This window comes from Cucurbita maxima, unplaced genomic scaffold, assembly GCF_002738345.1.
Source record: "Cucurbita maxima cultivar Rimu unplaced genomic scaffold, Cmax_1.0 Cma_Scf00003, whole genome shotgun sequence".
Lineage (NCBI taxonomy): Eukaryota > Viridiplantae > Streptophyta > Magnoliopsida > Cucurbitales > Cucurbitaceae > Cucurbita > Cucurbita maxima.
Genome location: NW_019272019.1, coordinates 5,764,992 through 5,784,252, shown reverse-complemented (window position 1 = coordinate 5,784,252; position 19,261 = coordinate 5,764,992). Strand labels below are relative to the sequence as shown.

Here is a 19,261-nt window from a genome sequence, read left to right as displayed (position 1 = left end):
TAGATAGGTGATTCAAGCTCTTTCCTTAACTCCCAATAAACATATCGAATAGATATGTGATTCAGCTGTGATGTGATCCAATCCAATGTAGATCTTTCCTTTCGCTCATCTCTCCTCAATAAATCATCTGTGGTATATGAACAACCTTCTCTATAGATAAATTCAGTCTCACCTCAATAGAAAAATAAAATACAGCACATAACAACAATCAGAATCAAGCTTCCGTGAACCCTCCACAATCCGGATTGAACCAAGGAAAACGGCCACATAACCTGAAAACCTGGTGAACCAAATAAACCACGAATATACAATTAATATCAATAAGGTTTCTCGCAGATTAAAGGCAATCCAACAAAAACGCAGATATCCATTTTCATTATTAATAATCTTAATAAATAAGTGTATGATCAAAAAATGATTCTAACATGAAGTAGTTTTAAAACTTGGAAACGAATCCACAATTTCGCTGCTTAAAATTTGAAGGATACAATACATAATAAATGTTTCCCCCAATCGTGTTCAGCAGCTCATTATAGGCACCGTGCAAAAGGTTGCTTGTTGTAAGATTAAAGAACAAACACCCGTGTCTGACTTGAGTGCCAATCCAAAACCAAAATACTATCTAAAAAAAATCAAAGAAAACAAAAATTTAAAAGAACTTGCAGATGATAGGGTTAGAATCCAAGAAATGTCGACCGGGCATTGTGTCTTGAAACAAGCGAGTTTCAAGGATCTTCTTCCGGTAACCAAATGTCGGCTCCATGCGGCAGTCGTATCGCCACCAAAACGGCGCCTGCTGCTGACTCGATTATAGAGCCAATTCCGAATATAACCCATTTAATCGAAATGTTAGAAGAAAGAACAAACAGTATACGATTCAAGATCTCAAAGGAATCTCTTAGCGAACAAAAACGATGCAGATTGAGCGTAAAAAGAGTGAAAATAAGTAAAAATATGGAGGGAGAGTTCAAAAAGAAGCAGGAAAAATCGAAGCGGGGACGAAGATGATTCGAAAGCAACGATTCAGTAGATATTTATAGAGGAAATTCGTAAACAACCCTACATTCTGATTATGAATTTACCGAAAAGACCGGAGATCTTGGGCTGGGCTGGGCTGGGCTGGGATGAAATGATATGGGCTTTTATATTCTGGGCTCAGAGGGATACGACACGTCGTTTCTATGTAGAGCCAATAGCGTGCCACGTGAACAGACGACGTGGTAATTAGGAATAATACCGATTCGCGGAATTTTAGTTCTCATTTTCCATTTCGTTCTGTATCGGAAGTTCTGAATCTTGATCCGTGGCAATGGCCGCTGTGAGCCGAGCTTCCACTCGCATCCCTCATTTGCTTGCTGCACGGGGAGTTTTTTCTCTTCATACCACTGCCCCAGCTTTGTCTTCTTCGTCGACCGCCTCTCCGACGCCGTATGCGAGGCCGCCGCCTCCTTCGACCTCGTCCCCGACGGGGCTTCCCAAAGCGGCTGAGTATGTGATCTCGAAGGTTGACGACCTCTTGAACTGGGCTCGCCGCGGCTCTATCTGGCCCATGACATTCGGCCTTGCTTGTTGCGCCGTAGAAATGATGCACACTGGAGCTGCCCGCTATGACCTTGATCGCTTCGGTGTCATCTTCCGTCCCAGCCCTAGGCAATCTGACTGTATGATTGTTGCTGGTACCCTCACCAACAAGATGGCCCCAGCTCTTCGAAAGTTAGTTCTCTTCCTCTCTCCCTCACATTAGAAATTTGTTTGCTCGAAGATTTACGTTTAATGCAGAATTCTTGGACCTAACTGGATAATTGATTGAATTAGTAGATTGACGGCATATTTCATATTGAGATCGAAGTTTAGAATTGTGCAATTTTTCAGTTTCTGGGGTTGTTCCTTTTGTCGATTGTTCCCCACCTGGATGTTGTAGCGCGCAGTTATTTTGCCCATCTAAACTCGTAGAGATATTGTTCCCGTCTGTAATGTTCGTAGTATACTTATTTTTTCCTGAAATTTGTCTTTTAACTTAAAGGTCAGAGGTTTTAGGGGTTTAGCTTCAGAACTTTAAGTGGCTTATACTAGTAAATTTTATGCTGTGTTTTCTTATTTCTTGGGTCAAATTGATTTTGATTAGATGTAGTGATTGTCAAGAATACGATGCTTCGGCCTCTATGTCAACCTTATGAAAAAAAGGGTTGATTGTTTTTGATATTTTGGATTGACCGAGTTTGTGAGGAATACAAATTGGGAAATTGTCTCAATAAATCATTTTTCTTACCTACGTTCATGTTATATGTTTCATGAATTTCCTCCATCACATATGACTCCCATGGTTTACAAGGAAATTTTATGAAGCAATCTTCAAACTAGTTCACGTGCATAGTTTTTTTCGCTTCATCATCATGGCATGATGTGCACAGAAAGTATGTACGTCCGCAAGCTGACATGAATTGCTGAAGTCATAATATCAATAGCTAACTTCTTAATAAAGTCCAATGGAAAAAGATTCTTAGCTATTCTCTTCTAATTTTAGTTCTGGTTTTTGTTCATGCTGTTTATAAGCCACAAAATAATTACATTTTCCACTGTACAGCGTTAGTTCTTTAAGTTGTGTTTTATCTATTGAAGGAATGAGCGCAAGGTTTGGTGGCCATCTACTTGGGATTTACTATCTTATGGATTTCTTGGGCTTTTAAAGGTAGTAGGGTCAAGTGTTTCTCACTGTAGTTACATTTTTCCCAAGGCCTGGACACTAATTGGGAAAAAAAAATTATGAAGTAGCTTACATAAGGCTGTCATGCATGAATTTCTATTTTATTGAGGGAAATGAAACTAAATCTACAGGAATACACCAATATACCAGCCTTACGCTAGACTTCTTATTGTTTAATCTTGATGGGTAAAAATGATGTTAATATGACCAAGGAATCTCTAAATACTATTCGTGAAAATTTTCTCATAGAAAGGAACGATTAGGACAATGAGATGCAAAATTCTGTGAGCTGTTGGTCTCATATATGTGGTTGTATGGCTTGTACTTGCGGTAGATTAGGATGTGCTTTATTTTGAGTGAAATAACATGTTTTTGTGTCTCAATAATTCAAGGTTGTTTTAGTGGCCAGAGAGGTCACTGTTTCAGATTATTTTTGGTTTAGGAATGTGTCCATCACTCCATTGTGGTTGGCACTTGCATAAAATTCAAATACAACCATTTCTTATTTGTATTTGTACGTCAATGTTTCTGACTGTTTCCGCTATGGCGAGATTTTCATCCCTTGCCTTTAATGGATATTCTTTGTTTAAAGAGTTCTTCTAAGAGTTCCATATCACTGATTGGCCTGGATGTTGCATACCTTCATTTATAAGCTTGAAACTCAAGCTTCCTGTTGGCAGTTGGTGAACCATCATCTTTGTTGTTTGATCTGAGAATGCTACGATAGTTGAGTTTTGATCTTTCTAAGTTTTAGAAATCCCTTGATTTATTCATTCTTTTCAATGAGAACTTGAAGAATGACTGTGCTTAATGTATTGTTTCTGTAATCTTTAGGGTTTTCAACAAAAATTGTGCCTTTTAATCTCAAGGATAACCATGCTGGTCAGGGCCTTGGAGCCATTCAAGGTTTACTTCGGACCTGTTGGACATTCACCAACGCACAAGGTTTTATTGCTAGGCATTAGTGAACTTTGTAAGGCTATGAGCATTGTGGGATCAACGATATCTTGACATGTGATGATAAAAATGAAAATGTAACCGCCCAAGCCCACTACTTATAGATGCTGTTTTCTATGGGCTTTTCCTTATCGACTTCCCCTCAAGGTTTTAAAACGCTTCTACTAGAGAGAGGTTTCCACTCTCTTATAAGGAATGCTTCGTTCCCCTCTCCAACCAGTGTGAGATTTCACAATCCACCTCCTTGGGGGACCAATATCCTCAATGGCACACTGCTCGGTGTCTTGCTCTGTACCACTTGTAACGGTCCAAGCCCACCACTAACAGATATTGTCTTCTTTTGGTTTTCCTTTATGGGCTTCCCCTCGAGGATTTAAAATGTGTCTACTAGGAAGAGGTTTTCACAGTCTTATAAGAAATGTTTCGTTCTCCTCTCCAACCGATGTGGGATCTCACAGGAAGTGTGCTTATCTAGCGATTGAGAGATTAACAATTGGCACCCTGTCTGTCTGACACACTTGATCATTTTATGTCTCTATACATAGAATCCAGGTTACAAATAGAAATGATGAGGATAACTTCTGACAGCTCTTTTAGGACGAACGAGGTTTTGGAATCCTCTGAATGAGACTTTATGTATTCGCATCTGGTTGAGAAATTTGTGTTTATTTGAAGTTCTAAATGTTTTAATTTTTCTGTTGGGTTTAATAGTTGAACTCTGCAGCTTCCTTTTGTGGTATTTTGATAAATCAATTCGCACGCCCTAACTCTTTGTTCTCTGCAGGGTTTATGATCAAATGCCAGAACCACGGTGGGTTATATCCATGGGAAGCTGTGCAAATGGTGGTGGATACTATCACTACTCGTACGCAGTGGTTCGGGGTTGCGACCGGATTGTCCCTGTCGATATCTATGTTCCTGGTTGTCCTCCTACTGCTGAGGCATTACTCTACGGAATTCTTCAGTTGCAGAAGAAGATCAACAGACGCAAAGATTTCCTCCATTGGTGGACCAAGTGAGACCATCCATAGAAGTCGACTATTGGACGTTGGTGGATGCTTGGAAGTACAATAAGCTATATTACAAGGTTTATGGAAATGAAATAGAAGATTATGAGTGATATTTCAATAAGACCCCGTAACTGAGATCGCCCTTGATGATGGTTTTTTTCTCTCTGTTATTCTCCCCATGTTATTCTGCATCCTGTGCATGGCAAAGAATTATGTGCCTCCTTCAACTTTGGAGTTTTCTCATGTTTCCTGATTTTTTTCAACTCAATTTAATGTCTTCTGATTATTGTTAATAACATTTATCAATTTCTCCTCCCAAATTTTAATTCTTCCTTGGGTAACTGTCAAAGCCCATCGCTATTAGATATCGCTATCCGATCTTGTCCATTTTTGTTCGTTACATATTGTTGTCTGTCTCACGATTTTTAAAGAGTGTTTCCACACCTTTGTATGCTTTGTTCCTCCCTCCCTTTATAATATAATGGATTAGATAATTAAGCCACAAGATTGTATTCAATTATTTTGCTAATGTGAGGGAGAATCTTTTGTCAGTTCATAACTGATAATTAGTTGATATGATGAGAGAATCTTATAAATCAACGATGAAGAAGCAATTTGTGAGTTTTGCCTCCATTCTTTTCCACTTTCTGGTTTATGGTTACGACAATATGAGTGGGTTTATTAGACGATTAAGAAAAAAAAACCAATTGATGTGCTGATAATAATGGAAAGCCCAATGTTATGATGATTCATGATGTGATCGAAGAAGTAGAAGGAAGGAAGATCTGTTTAATTTTGCAATATTTGAATTTGTTGCGATTTCAAAATGGTTTAACGTCACTGAAATCCTACAAATTTCCCTCCTTTTTCCAAGCTTTCTTCAAAACCCGGGTATCTAGGGTTTCAAAGCTGCACACAGCTTCCATTCCACTCCTTTTTATTCATTCCTCATACCGCTTCTCCAAACACTCATCTCCCTGACGCTACTTCCATTTGATTCTGCTACTTGAAAATGAACGAAACCCGATCGCAGCTCCTCGTAGTTCCAAACCAGCTAGACCCTTATGGCTTGATGCTTTCAGAATCAATCCAACGTTTCTTTGATGAATATCGAAAAGGAGTTACCGATTTCTCCAACTTCATTCCCATTTTCTCTCGTTTGCTGAGAAATTTGCCCGACCCGCCGGTGGCTGTTGTGTGGTTTTACTCTGCTCTGACGTTTAACACCGCTAAATCCACGGCCCGAGATTCTTCCGAAACACTTCTGGCTGTTAAGGATTTATTCCAGCTCCTTGTTTCTTGCACAGCATCTTCCTGTTCGTCGAAAAGAATCGCGGTGCTGGCCCCGGTTATTTACTGTCTCTTCGATTTGATCGTCGAGAAGAAAACATCGAAGGAGGAGGCTGAGAATTTGATCGACGGCGTTGTAAGTTATATCAGCATTTGTTGTGGTCAAGAATCCGAGGAGGACGGTAGTTTCTTGGGGTTTGGTCCTTATTTTCTGGATTTGGCCCGAGTTTGGATGGTGGACAAACCTGGAGAAGATTTGAAGGGTTTTCTCCCGCTTGTTAGCCATGAAATTTGTCAAGGCATCAGTACCAACGGTGGGGTGGGCTACTTCGCTGGGATCGTTATGTTTGAAGCTTTTCTGTTGAGGCTGTGCTTGAAATTTGCCTCTCGCATGTCCATGGTAGAGCTGCAAAATGAACTCCACGGCCGGGCGGTCCAAATGATTGCTGGGTTTCGTAGCTGCCACTTTTATGGTGAGATTTGATTTTGGTATTCCCTCTTTTTAACATCACGAGTCTGTTAATTAACCTGGATTGTCCACAACTTGGGTAGCAAAGCATGTTAATTAACCTGGATTGTCCACAACTTGGGTAGCAAAGCATGTTAATTAACCTGGATTGTCCACAACTAGGGTAGCAAAAGCATGTTAATTAACCTGGATTGTCCACAACTTGGGTAGCAAAAGCATGTTAATTAACCTGGATTGTCCACAACTTGGGTAGCAAAAGCATGTCAAGTACTTGTCGCCGATCTTTTAATCTACACATAGATATCATATTTCATCTCATAAATGCCGGGGCGTGCATTTTGTATATCTGTCTTCAGTTTATTTGCTTTCGTTTTGGTATGCATTAACTGGATGCTCTGTTCAACTATCATATTGATGCATGCAAACAAGGCATGAATCATACTGATATTGCTATCTGTAAACATTGCTAAAACCGGAGATCAGGGATGGCAGGCGCATACTTTCTCTTGGGAATCATATAAACAAGTAGATTGTTCCATGTTCTTCACAAACAAATCTAATTCTGAAAGTAATATCTCTGTCTGTGAGGTATAAAACAAAAATTCCAATGGCTTTTGCTTGCACGTTCATTATGTTTTCAGGGCTTCTCTTGTTCGTATTCCCTCTACATATCTGGATGACCAAGCTTTTCTTAGCTGCATCCGATCTTTTCTCCTATTATCAATGACTCTGGGTGCTTGTAATCTGAAATCTGTTGGTGCATATCAGATATTTTTTTCAGGATGCTGCTGCACTCAGTTTTGCCAACTACCCATTTGTTGGTCAGTATTTCTTTCTTCATATCTTCGTTTACCATGTCTTTAGTATAATTATATGTGGCTGTAGTACTCCTACTTCCAGATTGATGGCTTTTCCTCGTAAGATGTAGTTAGAGGTTCTGCAAAAATCTGCTACTATCCATCAGATACAAGCCCATCGTGGCTTAAGCTTGATCAGATGCATCTATGGAAGTAATATTGCTTATTCACCTTGATGGGGTAAAGGGAATAAACCATTGATTTTCCTGAGTTGTTTCTTTTGTAGGGCTCTGCAGATGAAGTTCTTCTACGAGAAGTATTATACGATGCTGCAATAATACCAGAGTACCCGTTTCTTAAACTTCAATTTGGAACCGAACGACCTGCCGCCGATTTACGAGCTATTTGTTTGAATTGGTTATTTGTTGCTGATAATGGTATTCGATCCTTTAGGTATAACAAATCATAGTGTTCTAGAGGTTAGCTAGAGTATCTCTAATGTCAATTTCAACTTGGCTATGCATGTAATGTGCACAATCTGATTGATGCAGAGAGTCTGGTAATCTGAGCAAGGCTATGTCCTACATTAATGCCTTCCGCAATTCTTGTTGGCCTTCTCAGTTGATCAATTGGATCAGAAACCAATCAGGCTTCAGCGAGAGGATGAGCCAACCAAACATCTCCACACCCACGGCTCTTATTGGTTTGTTTCTATACGTGTGCATTACTAGTGATTTCATAAGCAATACTTTTTCTTTTTTAGTGTAGCGAAAAATTTCATGCATTTCTCTGAGTGATAATGTGAGATCCTACATCGGTGTAGAGGGGAACAAAACATTCTTTATAAGGATGTGGAAACCTCTCCATAGCAGACATGTTTTAAAAACCTTAAAGGGAAGCCCAAAAGGGAAAGCCTAAAGAGGACAATATCTGCTAGCGGTGGGCTTAGGTTATTATAGGTAATGAAGATATGGTTTGAAGAACACGAAGGTGACATTAGTGTACAACATAAGACCTGTTCGTTTAGGATTGTTGGGAGGGAGTCCCACGTTAGCTAATTAAGGGGATCATCATGGGTTTATATGTAAGGAATACATATCCGTTGACATGAGGCTTTTTGGGAAACCAAAAGCACAACTACGAGAGCTTATGCTCAAAGTGGATAATATCATACCATTGTGGAGACTCATGGTTCCTAAACATGTTATGTATTGATTTTTCGTAAAGAACTGACTTCGACATGTTTTCGTTGGGACTTGACTGGGCTTTATCTGCCAATATATATGTGTTTGTTTGATGTTCTCTTATCAATGGCTGACGATTATTGATTTAACTTCAGAATGGCTTCTGGTATTGGAAGATCAAGGGGTGAGAGTGTTCGACCATTTGAACTCCAAGTTCAGAGCCAGCGATATCATTTCCAAGTCAGGAGCCGAGTTCTTACAACCAGATGGCAAGAACAACTCAGATGTTAATTTCCCCAATAGCGTTACAAATGCGATGGATGAGGATCCCTCCGACTTCGACATGGTTGATTTGGTGGCTACAGCAGCAGCACAGGGAACATCCATCACCTTGACTGCAAACGGCATCGAAAATGGAAGAAAAAGGAAAGATTGCATGAATGACAAAGGGGACATGAGGATTAAGTTCCTTAGGCAGCATCTCCATGACAGTCCACTCAGAGAGAAATCTTTGCCATTTGGTCTGATTTAGGAATCCATCACTTTCAGATGCTAATATGAAGTTATATATATATATATATATAGACTGTCTGTAACACCTATCTATGATACCTTGGAGGAATTTTGTGCCTGCTCTGCAGACCGCCTCTCGGCTTTAATGTTCGTCTATCGGGTTATATATATGGTCTTGAGATTCGAATCTGTGTAAACTATGGATTTAATCAGATGATGTCCACAGCAATGCAAGGCCAGTAGGTTTAAGTGATGAAAATACATACGATCTGATCTCCAAAAGGCCTTTTGTGTCCGTTCCCTACTGGCTATGAGCTGAAAATATTACATTTTTGTTGTGTTTGAAGGTCACATGTTTCCTATGGTCTGCTCACAAGCAATCCCCACGCGATTCTTTAGTCTTTCGGTCTCTCTCATCGAAACTCCAAACTTCCATCCATCTCTAGAAAAGTGTTTCTTCAAAATATTAGAAAAACCGATTTAAAAGTGATTTTTCTTTCAAAAGTGTTTTCAAAATGCAAATAAATGTAGGAATCAAAGTCCAAATAATTAAATGAAAAGGTCAACTATGGAGGGTTTCAAGTGACACAAGCTTATGATAAGAACAAAATAATCATTTTCCTTGAGAAGCAAATAATCCAATAATCAAACTTGTGATGATCATCAAATCACGCAATTGCATGTGAAGAGCACTTTAGTAGATTGCTTTTGCCTTGATATATAAATTTGTTCCAACCAGGTTTTGCTTTAATTTAATACGCTATTCTAAATCTTCGTAATTATATAATTATATAATTTTTTAGTTTCCAAGTAAAGAAGAGATTAAAAAAACCCATAATGCTTTTATTGATAAAACATCAATCAAGACAATATTTTTCCAATATATATATATATATATATATATATAATATGAATCAGGTAATTTCTTCTCCCAACCAATCCATTATCCGCACCAACCGAATGAATTAGAACAAGCGAAAATTCAAATTCAACCTGCAAAAACATTCCGACCCACCAATAATCATCATACGAACATTTAAAAATAAATGAAAAAAACGTCCCATCCCATCCTCCGCCGGCGGAGATCCGCCGTCGCCACCCCTAATTGTGTTCATGCAGAGAGGCCATGACAACCCCAGCAAGTTTTTGAAGATTCAACTTGATGACAGTGTCCACAAACATTTTCGTGTCCTCGCCGGTGTTCCCTTCCGGTATGTCGACGATATAAGACTCTAAAACGATGGTGTAAACTTTGCCGTCTTTGTTGAACTCGTTCACTGACGTCACTGATCGGTAATTGTTTAGCCGGTGCTCTCCTCCGACGACCTTGAAGCTCAAAATATGCTTCTCGTCGTCCAAAATCTCTAGCCTTTCTGTGCTCGTTGATGCCGGGAGGCCGGAGACAACAGTCACCTCTCTGATGCTGCCAACGCCGCCATCACCTGCTATTCAAAGCACATACACAACCAAAAAAACATGTTTTGAACGTTAAATTAGTTTTGAAATACTAAAAAATCACCATTTATGTAAATTATGCATGATTTGGGTCAACAAAGAATAATGAGACCATCTTTAAACGCTGACCTGACATTTTGCAGCTTTTGATGAAATGCTTATACTTCTGGGGATTGTCGAAGCTGCGGACGAAGGGCCAGACGGCGTCGAGAGGGGCATCGATGCGTTGGGTGATGAGAGAAGTGGTAGTGTTGGGAAAAGCTTCAAATTTGTGGTAATTTTCAATGAGGCCTTCAAGTTCTTGGTATTCCTCTGCCTCTAATCCCGTCAATGGTGACGTTTTCTTGGCGGCCATTACAACACCACAAGAATTTTACATCTATTCTAATTCTAATCTTTCAATGAACACACTGCAACTTGGGGGAATCTTAGACAAAGCTTTGAGCCTTTGCTGACGAACTGATCTCTATATATATTATGTGCAAAACCAGGACAGGAAAGATGTAGCAGTAGATGCACGAGGGACCCCCACTTTCTTTTGGACAACCATGCCCTTGGGATTTCCCATTATTGTATATTCCAGTTTATTAAATAAAAAAAACAAATTTCTTTTCACGAGACCACACTCACTATAACAACCTAAACCCACCGCTAGCAGATATTGTCCTACATACTACTGGCAGATATTGTCCCAACCGCTCAAGCCCACTGCTAACCTTTCAAGCTTCCCCTCAAGGTTTTTAGAATGTGTCTGCTAGGAGGAAGTTTCTACACTCTTATAAATAATGCTTCGTTCTCTTTCTCAACCGACGTGGGATCTCACCCTATAGTAGAATAAGTCAATAACTTGAGAGATATAATGCTATAACAGAATCATGGAAGTTATAGATATATTAATGCATATAGTTGTGCTAATAGTGTTCTAATCCATGAATTATAAATGATTAAATTTTGATAAGTGTTGGCATCTGATACTGATTCAACGAACCCGACATACAATAAGTATACGAGGAAGGTTCATGTCAATAGCAAAAAGGAGGCTGCTTAGAGAGGCTATTTTGTATTTTTTTAATGAGAAGAAGACAAGACTAAGAGTCATTTAAATTTGGGTCTTACCGAGGTGGTAGCAGCAGAAGCAGCAGTGGTAGCAGCAGCAACAAAACTCACTTTGGGTTTTGACCAACCTAACCATTTGTTATTTATCCATCAAATGTTCATACCTTCTTCAAATTTGCTGCACACATCTATCTAGCTAGCTGTCATGTGAGGGATCAAAAAGCTCACAACTTTCTGCAAATTATAAATGCTCTGCCTCATAAAAGTTCCCAATTTTCAATGCCCCAAGGACATCTGGATCAAAAATAAGACTTTCTATACAGTCTCGAATAATGAAATGGAAGCAAAATTTACTTGCTAATCTCACAAACTTACAAATAAAGATTATACTTTACAAAACCTATTGTGATACACAATTCAAACACAGCTGTAAGGATTCAGACTTTTCAGACTCAAATTGCTTAATTCATAAATCATGAGAGAGAGAAGAGAGAGAGAGAGGGCTAAAATGTAAAAGGAGCTGTGGTAAACGTTGGAAAGGCAAAGTTGGAGATTCGTGGATCATGTGAAATGTATAACAAACTCCTACGTGATCTTAACTCCTCTTTGCAGGATTCCTCACACTTTAAACTCAGAAAATAAACAAGAAGGAATAAAAATACAATATGAGATTTAAAAGGGTTGATATATGTCAAAGATTGTTGAGAGGGAATGATTATGGATTTATAAGCAAGGAATACATCTCCAGGTATGAGGCATTTTGGGAAAGTTTAAAGCAAAACTACGAGAGTTTATGCTAAAAGTGGACAATATCCTCCTACCGTAAAGAGTCGTTATTCCTGAGTATTAATAAAGTTGAATGTTTGAGGTGGTAGAGGGCTATCTTCCATCCAGTACTTGGTTTCTTGTATCAATGCAGAGTTTGAGAAAAAGAAGTGAAGAGAGACAGCTTTAAACGTGGTCTGCAATCTAGAAATTTCTAGTTTAGCCTGCTTTTTTTTTTTTTTTTTCCCTTTATTCCATGTATATCTCAAACACAGCTGGAGCTTGTTTGACTTTGACCAAACAGTTCTACAAGAAAAAAACTTGGTTTCTTATTCTAACACATCTCATTCTCATCTAGGCTTGATTACAATTGTTGTTAAGATTTGTGCGCTGGGGATTATTATTATTATTATTATTATTATTTTAGATAGAGAAATGGGAAAGTGGGGTCAAGGGACAGTCTGGAGGAAACCCAAGAGTGAAGAAAAGAGTTAGAGGTGGTGGGGGTTGAGAAGAGGCATTGGAGGAAGGACTAAAGTGATGGTGTTGGTGTTGGTGTCTGTGCTTACATAAGCCATTGGGGGTGAGAGAGACATCAATCTCGGGCTTATAATGCCTGCCTTTCTCTGCCTCCAATCAAACTCAATGCTGGTTTTGTCCTCACTCATCCCTCTAGGACTTGCCTTGGATTTCACCCATCCTACCCTTTACCTCATTATTATATTCAGCCTCAGCCTCAACCTCTAGCACACTGATTTCCTACAACAATTTCTTTTCATGCTTTTTAAAGGATATCTGCCTCACGGCTCCATTAATATATCAACTCATCTAACTAGATAATTCTTTATTACATATTTTTCAAAGATCTAATCTCCATCTACAGCTTTATTTTTTAAAAATATATCTACTTAGAGACAGGTAGCTCGAGTTCAAACTCATTTTCTCAAAGTTTCTTCACGTTTTTTTTTTCTACCTACCTTTGTATCACAAGATCAACGCATAGGTTGTCATAGGCTCAATGTTATGAAATCTACCATTCATCTAAATACTAACTAGAGATCATTCAAATGCACATCATAAGAAATTAGACGTCATCAACATAAGTAAGATTATATTCGACTAAACATATTTATTAGGGTCAAGAAAAATATTTTCACTCGCATCCAAATAATCTGAAGAACAGCAATATGTATAAAAAAAGAAAAATCACCTCCAACAGTCACTTGAAGTGTACATGAAAGTATTAAGAAAAAGTATGCCAAGGATTGTCGCTCTTGTATCATTGAGTGATTGAAGAAGACGATTGTCCAAGTATGCTAAGGATTCAGAATGTTAATTGGGGTAGCTCAGAAGAGGCTGTCTCTGAATTTCTTTTCAACTCTACCGTGGAAATCATAATGAAAGTGTGAGTGGATATAGATCTTTTATTTGATAGAACTACCATATGATTGTGGGTTCTGTATCCTTCCCTTTCCTCTTGTACTCAATTCTTTTGGTTACGTTAAGTATAAGCCACAATAATGCATCTGTTTCATGGCTTAAGTTTTTTACACAATTCCGCTCCAACTTTGTTCATATTCATAGAAGACAAAGTTATTACAGAAAAGTCGTGCCAAATGGCTCATGCTACTGATTTAATATAACAGGAAAACAAAGTAGCTCACTTGGTGACTTCATTCTGCCTGGAAAGCTTTCTGTATTTGATCAAATCTTTGCTTCCAGAGATTTTCGATTAAATCAGCAATCACTTCAGCGCTAGATTTCATGTAACCACCTGAAAAATGGAATTTAAAAATCATCTGTTAATAAACAATACTCCAAGAGACTTAAATAGGCTGATTAGAAGAACTGAAAATAAAAGCATACCCGGCGTCTTTAACAGCAAAAACCAAAAGGGATTTCATGAATCCTGAACATTGCATGATCGAGATCGCAAACAAAGCAGGAAAGAGATGAACAAGTAAACAGTCTGGGTCGATTAGAGCTCGATTGTGGCCATGTTTGATAACAGGGAGTTGACCGAACCTAGTTTGGATTCGGTCCATTTCGGATAAAGGATTTGACCGAACCTAGTATGGATTCGGTCCATTTTGGATAAAGGATTTTAAATTTGGAATTTTCTATTTGAGATTGGGATGTGCAATCGGTCTGAGGAGTCATCAAATAACAATGGACACACATGAACCAAAATAGTACATTATAATCAAAAGAGAACATTATAATAAAACCAAGCATTATAAAATTTTAAATTCAAAAAACAGATCTTAATATTTAAACAAATACAATGCTGAAGCTTTCAAATGAACCAAAATAGTATGTTTCTACACGTTATATAAAACTCTATGTTGCTATAAGTTCAAAGTTCAACAAATATGAGCAAACATTCTCTCTCAATGGATGGAGAACCATCACTCGGTGATTCTCAACTACAAATGTTCAACCAAATCTAGAATTCCAACAGGCTTTTTATACAATAAGTACCCATAACAAACCAACCAACCAAAAGGAGAAAAAGAGATGGCAGTCCAATCAAGAAGGGCCATCCAACCATGGCAATGCCCAGGCAGCCCACCAGAATAAAGGGAAGGAATGATCTTACAATTGACATGCCATTAACCCAATGTCCCTTGAACAGAATTAGAGCTGCTACATTTATCATGTTCCAACTCATCGATCCATTATAACAAAGACGGTTCAGACAATTGGCAACAAAAGAGTGGGAGTTGCATGTAAAAAGGTTGTACGATTTATGCTCGAAATACCGTGTACTTGATTGTAGGCCATCGTCCCAGGTAATGGCAGTTCCATATTGTGAATGCTTGTAGCCCTGGTTACATTTATGCGCAGCTAAGCTTGTCGGGAAGCAACACTGCAAAAAAAAACAAGGTTTCAATACGATGTTAATGATCCATCATTAAATTTTACACTGTTTACAGAGAAAAGAACTTGTAAGAGAGACTATGATAGCCATCCTTGAAACAAGATGGCATTGCACCCAGGGGAGAGATAGCTAACAAAGAAAACGTAGATAGTTCCAGTAAAAAGCAGTACGTATTCACATAGGAAACAGGGCGCTAATTTCACGAAATATTTATGTGAACTGATTGCTATTGACTTACTTTTTCTCGGTCGAGTTGATGGTACCTCGCAACAGAACCAAATGCAAAATCATTGGTATTCACAAAATTTGATCCTGCGAAATCTAGAGTAGCTCCATCCTCCCTGCAAATCCCAACATGGCCAATGAAAGGTGCCAACCAAGAGACAACTGGAAGAGGAGTCCAAACCAAACAGCATGGGAACTTCGCTTGGTCCGGATCGATTGCATCTAGAGGCCAAAATTCATGTTTTATGCTCTGCGTAGAACTGACGAGTTCAATATCATAAACTGCTTGTGGCTTCATTTTAGAATACCTTCCGGGTACCATATAGCTTTGTTAATAATTGGAACAGATGCATCAAGCCACACACTGAGAGAAACTGAATTTGCTTGCAGCTAAAGAAAACAACCAAATCTGCAATCCCTTCATCATCATGGATGCAGGGTTCAGAGTAGTAATCTGTTGCAACACCAAAACTTTCTCAAAAGGATGAACAAACAACAGGATTAAAAGGCAAGAACAAATCAAAGTTCATTATTCAAGATCATTACAATGATCAATTGTCAGTTCAGATTATGGCAGACATAAACCATTTCAAGTTCTAATCGAAATTCAATAAACCATGTAACCGTCATCAACCTTCCATTATGTCTCTTCTTCGTTTAAAAAACTGCACCCGTATGAAAAGAAAAACTGCACAAAACAACTAGATGACCAAGAAATTTTATGTTACAAATATTTTCAGTTTAAGGTTCTGTGGCTGATAAATACTTGACATTTCACAAAAAAAAAATTGATCAGGTCAAGAATCTAAGATGAAATTATCCTGTATCAATCGCCAACTGGTTAAAGATCCACATTATTTTTTATTTTCTAACCCAAGCTAACTTCATTTTAATATTAATGATCACTCAAACGTTATCATCCTCCATTTTTTGGATTCGTGCATCGATCAGGGTACAGTTCGTACTCTTTCTTGATATTTCCTTCCACAATGAGCTCACCCCACTGATCGACGGAAAAACCCGCGTGGCCCAATCCTATGATACAACTATAAATCTTCCCCATCTATTAAACATACATAATGCTTCAGGATCTAACGATAGTTCGTCGTATATTTATTCAGTCGAAAGCCTATTTTCAAAATCGGTCAACAACGAAAGATTTATCAATTATCGACTTTGATCTTAAGCCACAACGAATAAATGTGGATAGATATTCTTCACAATTAAATTCCTCCCATCCGCATCTTCTCATGCCCCTGGATCGAAGATTTTTCTTAAGCACTACTCAGCATTCTAAAGCAGAGATTACAATCCACGAATTAAAATCGGAGGGAGACTACATAATTTTAGGGCCTAAAAAAATCCCAAAAAACACGTAATCAACTCCGTCTTTTTTGTTATATATATAAAAAGGTAATTCAGCGCAGCAAATAGAACTCGCAGAAAAATGAAAAGCTACTGAAACTAGAAGGACAAGAAACTCCATTTCTCAGGACTCCTCTACGACTACCGCCGCCAGTCCTTATGATTTGAGTTTATTAGAACACAATACATTGAGAAGAAGAAGAAATGAAGCAAACAAAACAAATTTCAAAGGAAGGAGTGCAGAGCGAAGAAATGAAGCCCGAAACTCACCTGTAATGGTCAGTGAAGAAAGCTTGAGAGTGAGAAAAACAGGGGAACGAACCAGAGCAAGAAGACGAAATGGTTGTTAGTGAAAATGGCCGGATCGTTCATCGCTGAGAATTGAAGCCCGCCACGACCGGTACCATTTATTCGGACTCCCGACAAAAAAAAAAAAAAAAAAAAAAAAAATTATAATTATTCACTTTGCCCAGCCAGAAAGAGAATGGCGGTTGAAGAAGCAGATGCATGAACCCAACCCGGATATTTCCACGTGGAGCCCTCTGAACACATATAAAATTATTCGCTTCCACATTTTTTAAAAAATAATTTTTATTTCTTTTTTTTTTTTAGTATATAGGTTTTTAATATGTTTAACACAACAAAAATTCGAATTTTTAGCTGAATGGTGCGTACATAATTTTTTAAAAAATAATAATAAAAGAAGATTCTAGATAAAAAAAATAAAAAATAACTTTTTTAACGTCAACAATTATGGTCACATGTAAATGACGATGATTCAGCCACAATATTGGACTATGCCTAAAGTGTGTGGAAAATCGAAATATTACATTGGGGAGAGTGAACAGTCAAAAAAAATAAAGTCGTTGATTGCAAAATTTGTAAACAGGATTTACGGAAAATTCGACAACAAAAAAGTAATAAATTATATATCTTATCCAGAAAAAAAAAAAGAGAATATAATTAAAGTAAAAATAATTGAACGCAATACAGGTGTCAGCTTCTTATTGGTTAACTATTAAGCAACAAATATTGAGGGGCATCTGAGCTGTCTGTAGAATCTGATGAGGTGGCTAACTGGGCTGGGCTCATGCTATGATTTGGGCTGGGCTCATTATGTGATTTGGGCTTCTCCTTTACAAATTAAGCCTGCCAGTTTCAATGTACTCTCTCATGGAATTAGAAACGTAGGAAACGGAGAAAATAGATAATTTTAAAAAATTATTATTTAAGAAAAAAAATATTAATCAAACAGTTACCAGCAAAGTGAATGTCATCGAGGAAGATCATCTTCGCCAGGCCCACAGAACGCATCAGGCTCGAAAGATCTGGCGGATTCGTCGCTATAAACGCCGGGAATGACCCTGCTGCTGCCGTCATCTGCTGCATATTTTCCGGTGAAGAAAGGCCCCAGCAATTGGCCTCCATCAATGTTGATGAGCACAATAATGGACACAAACAGAGATGCCGCAAGGCTAACGAGAGTGTATTTTAGCCTACTGAGCACCGGCTTCACCTGAGAAGATTTCTAAATTGCAACTGAAACTTGGATTTATGGAGAGGAAGTCGAAATTAGGATCGAGATCGGTTGCTTACAGTGTAGGAACCGAGGAGGCGATCGCGGGCTAAAACTTCGGCGGTTTTTACCCAAATCTGCAAACATGAGCTCTTAATTTCAGAGATGAAATGGAACCTTGATCCTATGAGCAAAGGAAGAAGAACTGTCTGAGTGTACCTGGCCGTCGTACCATCCGGTCTCTTCGTCTGTATAAAGGAAAATTTCAGAACGATGATGAAATTTTTTTCACTTGACATGGAAAGAAAAGAATCCAGTACTATCTTTGAACGAAGAACTGCGATTCTAGGGCTAAAAGTAAGAAACACAGAAATGAGAGTTTACATTCTACAGTCGCACTGAGTAGACGGTTACCGACGTAAGCCCAACCGAGATACATCCTGACAACCGCGATCGTAACGAATAATATTCCACTTGAAACAGCGCAAAGTGATCGACTCAACAGATCCGATTCGACCCCCACGGTGCCGAACCAAGCAACCGGCAGTCCGATGAAGAACGCAAAGGAAGCACCGGTGGCGACCAATCGAGAACAGTATTCAACTATATCTCCGACAGCCCAGGAGAAGGGGAAAGAGGTGGAGAGAGTCTGATATTCGTTAATCGGCAGCTGCTCCGGCGGAACAGGGCAGCCGGTATCCGATGGCATGTTGTTTCCTTTTCGGAAAGAGAAGGAGAGGGATATTCTGGAAGGGGAATTTCGGAGGTGGAATGGTCTTGGGTTTTTGAACGGTGAAATTAGTGGTCTGGGGTTCGTTGCGGACGGAAAGAAAGTCGCCGGCGATGGTTTTCCCGGGAGTATATACATGACTCAGGTCACAGGTATTTGGTTCCCGACTACCGGGCAACGATTTATGCTATGTTTCTGGTGCCCAAACTCTCTATCCAAATTAGATTTTTGGAATGGAAATACATGATAGATTGAGTGGTTCACATCTACTGATCTTGCCATTTGAAATTCATGTTTAAATTTCTACATCTAAATATTTTGATGCAAAAATGACAAAAACAGAA

General features: G+C 38.7%; 5 protein-coding genes across 10 annotated transcripts; 2 read left to right on the top strand and 3 right to left on the bottom strand.

The window, feature by feature from the left end:
• The first annotated feature begins 1,251 nt into the window (after positions 1-1,251).
• On the top strand, positions 1,252-4,991 carry LOC111477275 (NADH dehydrogenase [ubiquinone] iron-sulfur protein 7, mitochondrial). Its single transcript, XM_023121339.1, has 2 exons — positions 1,252-1,713; positions 4,446-4,991. The coding sequence occupies exons 1-2, from the start codon at positions 1,310-1,312 to the stop codon at positions 4,678-4,680; spliced, it is 639 nt and encodes a 212-aa protein (XP_022977107.1). The 5' UTR covers positions 1,252-1,309; the 3' UTR covers positions 4,681-4,991.
• Positions 4,992-5,412: 421 nt separating this feature from the next.
• On the top strand, positions 5,413-9,206 carry LOC111477205. The gene is made up of 5 exons (XM_023121239.1): positions 5,413-6,434; positions 7,199-7,251; positions 7,514-7,680; positions 7,779-7,930; positions 8,567-9,206. Exons 1-5 carry the CDS (start codon positions 5,684-5,686, stop codon positions 8,941-8,943), a joined length of 1,500 nt encoding a protein of 499 aa, XP_022977007.1. The 5' UTR covers positions 5,413-5,683; the 3' UTR covers positions 8,944-9,206.
• A 564-nt stretch (positions 9,207-9,770) lies between these two features.
• Positions 9,771-11,098, bottom strand: LOC111477279 (abscisic acid receptor PYL2-like). 2 transcript variants are annotated; one of them, XM_023121345.1, is made up of 2 exons: positions 10,509-11,098; positions 9,771-10,369 (listed from the first exon to the last, which is right to left on the bottom strand). In XM_023121345.1, exons 1-2 carry the CDS (start codon positions 10,732-10,734, stop codon positions 10,026-10,028), a joined length of 570 nt encoding a protein of 189 aa, XP_022977113.1. In that variant the 5' UTR covers positions 10,735-11,098; the 3' UTR covers positions 9,771-10,025. The 2 variants fall into 2 exon arrangements, with proteins under 2 accessions (XP_022977113.1, XP_022977114.1); XM_023121346.1 differs by having other exon boundaries at positions 9,771-10,366.
• A 2,610-nt stretch (positions 11,099-13,708) lies between these two features.
• On the bottom strand, positions 13,709-17,124 carry LOC111477266 (protein REVERSION-TO-ETHYLENE SENSITIVITY1-like). Of its 3 annotated transcripts, none has more exons than XR_002717238.1 (4): positions 16,942-17,124; positions 15,320-15,760; positions 14,067-15,069; positions 13,709-13,974 (listed from the first exon to the last, which is right to left on the bottom strand). XR_002717238.1 is itself a non-coding variant. In XM_023121331.1 (3 exons), exons 2-3 carry the CDS (start codon positions 15,626-15,628, stop codon positions 14,647-14,649), a joined length of 732 nt encoding a protein of 243 aa, XP_022977099.1. In that variant the 5' UTR covers positions 15,629-15,760; positions 16,942-17,124; the 3' UTR covers positions 13,709-14,646. The 3 variants fall into 3 exon arrangements, 1 of the variants encoding a protein (XP_022977099.1); XR_002717239.1 differs by having other exon boundaries at positions 13,709-14,225; positions 14,270-15,069; XM_023121331.1 differs by having other exon boundaries at positions 13,709-15,069.
• Positions 17,125-17,518: 394 nt separating this feature from the next.
• On the bottom strand, positions 17,519-19,136 carry LOC111477262 (uncharacterized protein ycf36). 3 transcript variants are annotated; one of them, XM_023121325.1, is made up of 5 exons: positions 18,572-19,136; positions 18,407-18,435; positions 18,268-18,324; positions 17,931-18,187; positions 17,519-17,839 (listed from the first exon to the last, which is right to left on the bottom strand). In XM_023121325.1, exons 1-4 carry the CDS (start codon positions 19,053-19,055, stop codon positions 17,945-17,947), a joined length of 813 nt encoding a protein of 270 aa, XP_022977093.1. In that variant the 5' UTR covers positions 19,056-19,136; the 3' UTR covers positions 17,519-17,839; positions 17,931-17,944. The 3 variants fall into 3 exon arrangements, with proteins under 3 accessions (XP_022977093.1, XP_022977092.1, XP_022977091.1); XM_023121324.1 differs by having other exon boundaries at positions 17,519-17,834; XM_023121323.1 differs by having other exon boundaries at positions 17,519-17,820.
• Positions 19,137-19,261: the final 125 nt, after the last annotated feature.

What these genes read in the sequence shown, in the direction of transcription:
- LOC111477275 (XM_023121339.1), top strand. Translation starts at nt 1,310, where the DNA reads ATGGCCGCTGTGAGCCGAGCTTCCACTCGCATCCCTCATTTGCTTGCT. An exon ending in ATGGCCCCAGCTCTTCGAAA is followed by an intron (nt 1,714 to 4,445) that starts GTTAGTTCTCTT and finishes TGTTCTCTGCAG; the next exon opens with GGTTTATGATCAAATGCCAG.
- LOC111477205 (XM_023121239.1), top strand. Translation starts at nt 5,684, where the DNA reads ATGAACGAAACCCGATCGCAGCTCCTCGTAGTTCCAAACCAGCTAGAC. An exon ending in TCGTAGCTGCCACTTTTATG is followed by an intron (nt 6,435 to 7,198) that starts GTGAGATTTGAT and finishes GGTGCATATCAG; the next exon opens with ATATTTTTTTCAGGATGCTG. An exon ending in CACACCCACGGCTCTTATTG is followed by an intron (nt 7,931 to 8,566) that starts GTTTGTTTCTAT and finishes ATTTAACTTCAG; the next exon opens with AATGGCTTCTGGTATTGGAA.
- LOC111477279 (XM_023121345.1), bottom strand. Translation starts at nt 10,734, where the DNA reads ATGGCCGCCAAGAAAACGTCACCATTGACGGGATTAGAGGCAGAGGAA. An exon ending in CAAAAGCTGCAAAATGTCAG is followed by an intron (nt 10,370 to 10,508) that starts GTCAGCGTTTAA and finishes TGCTTTGAATAG; the next exon opens with CAGGTGATGGCGGCGTTGGC.
- LOC111477266 (XM_023121331.1), bottom strand. Translation starts at nt 15,628, where the DNA reads ATGGTACCCGGAAGGTATTCTAAAATGAAGCCACAAGCAGTTTATGAT. An exon ending in ATCAACTCGACCGAGAAAAA is followed by an intron (nt 15,070 to 15,319) that starts GTAAGTCAATAG and finishes TTTTTTTTGCAG; the next exon opens with TGTTGCTTCCCGACAAGCTT.
- LOC111477262 (XM_023121325.1), bottom strand. Translation starts at nt 19,055, where the DNA reads ATGTATATACTCCCGGGAAAACCATCGCCGGCGACTTTCTTTCCGTCC. An exon ending in CCGGATGGTACGACGGCCAG is followed by an intron (nt 18,325 to 18,406) that starts GTACACTCAGAC and finishes TCATGTTTGCAG; the next exon opens with ATTTGGGTAAAAACCGCCGA. An exon ending in GCCTCCTCGGTTCCTACACT is followed by an intron (nt 18,188 to 18,267) that starts GTAAGCAACCGA and finishes AAATCTTCTCAG; the next exon opens with GTGAAGCCGGTGCTCAGTAG.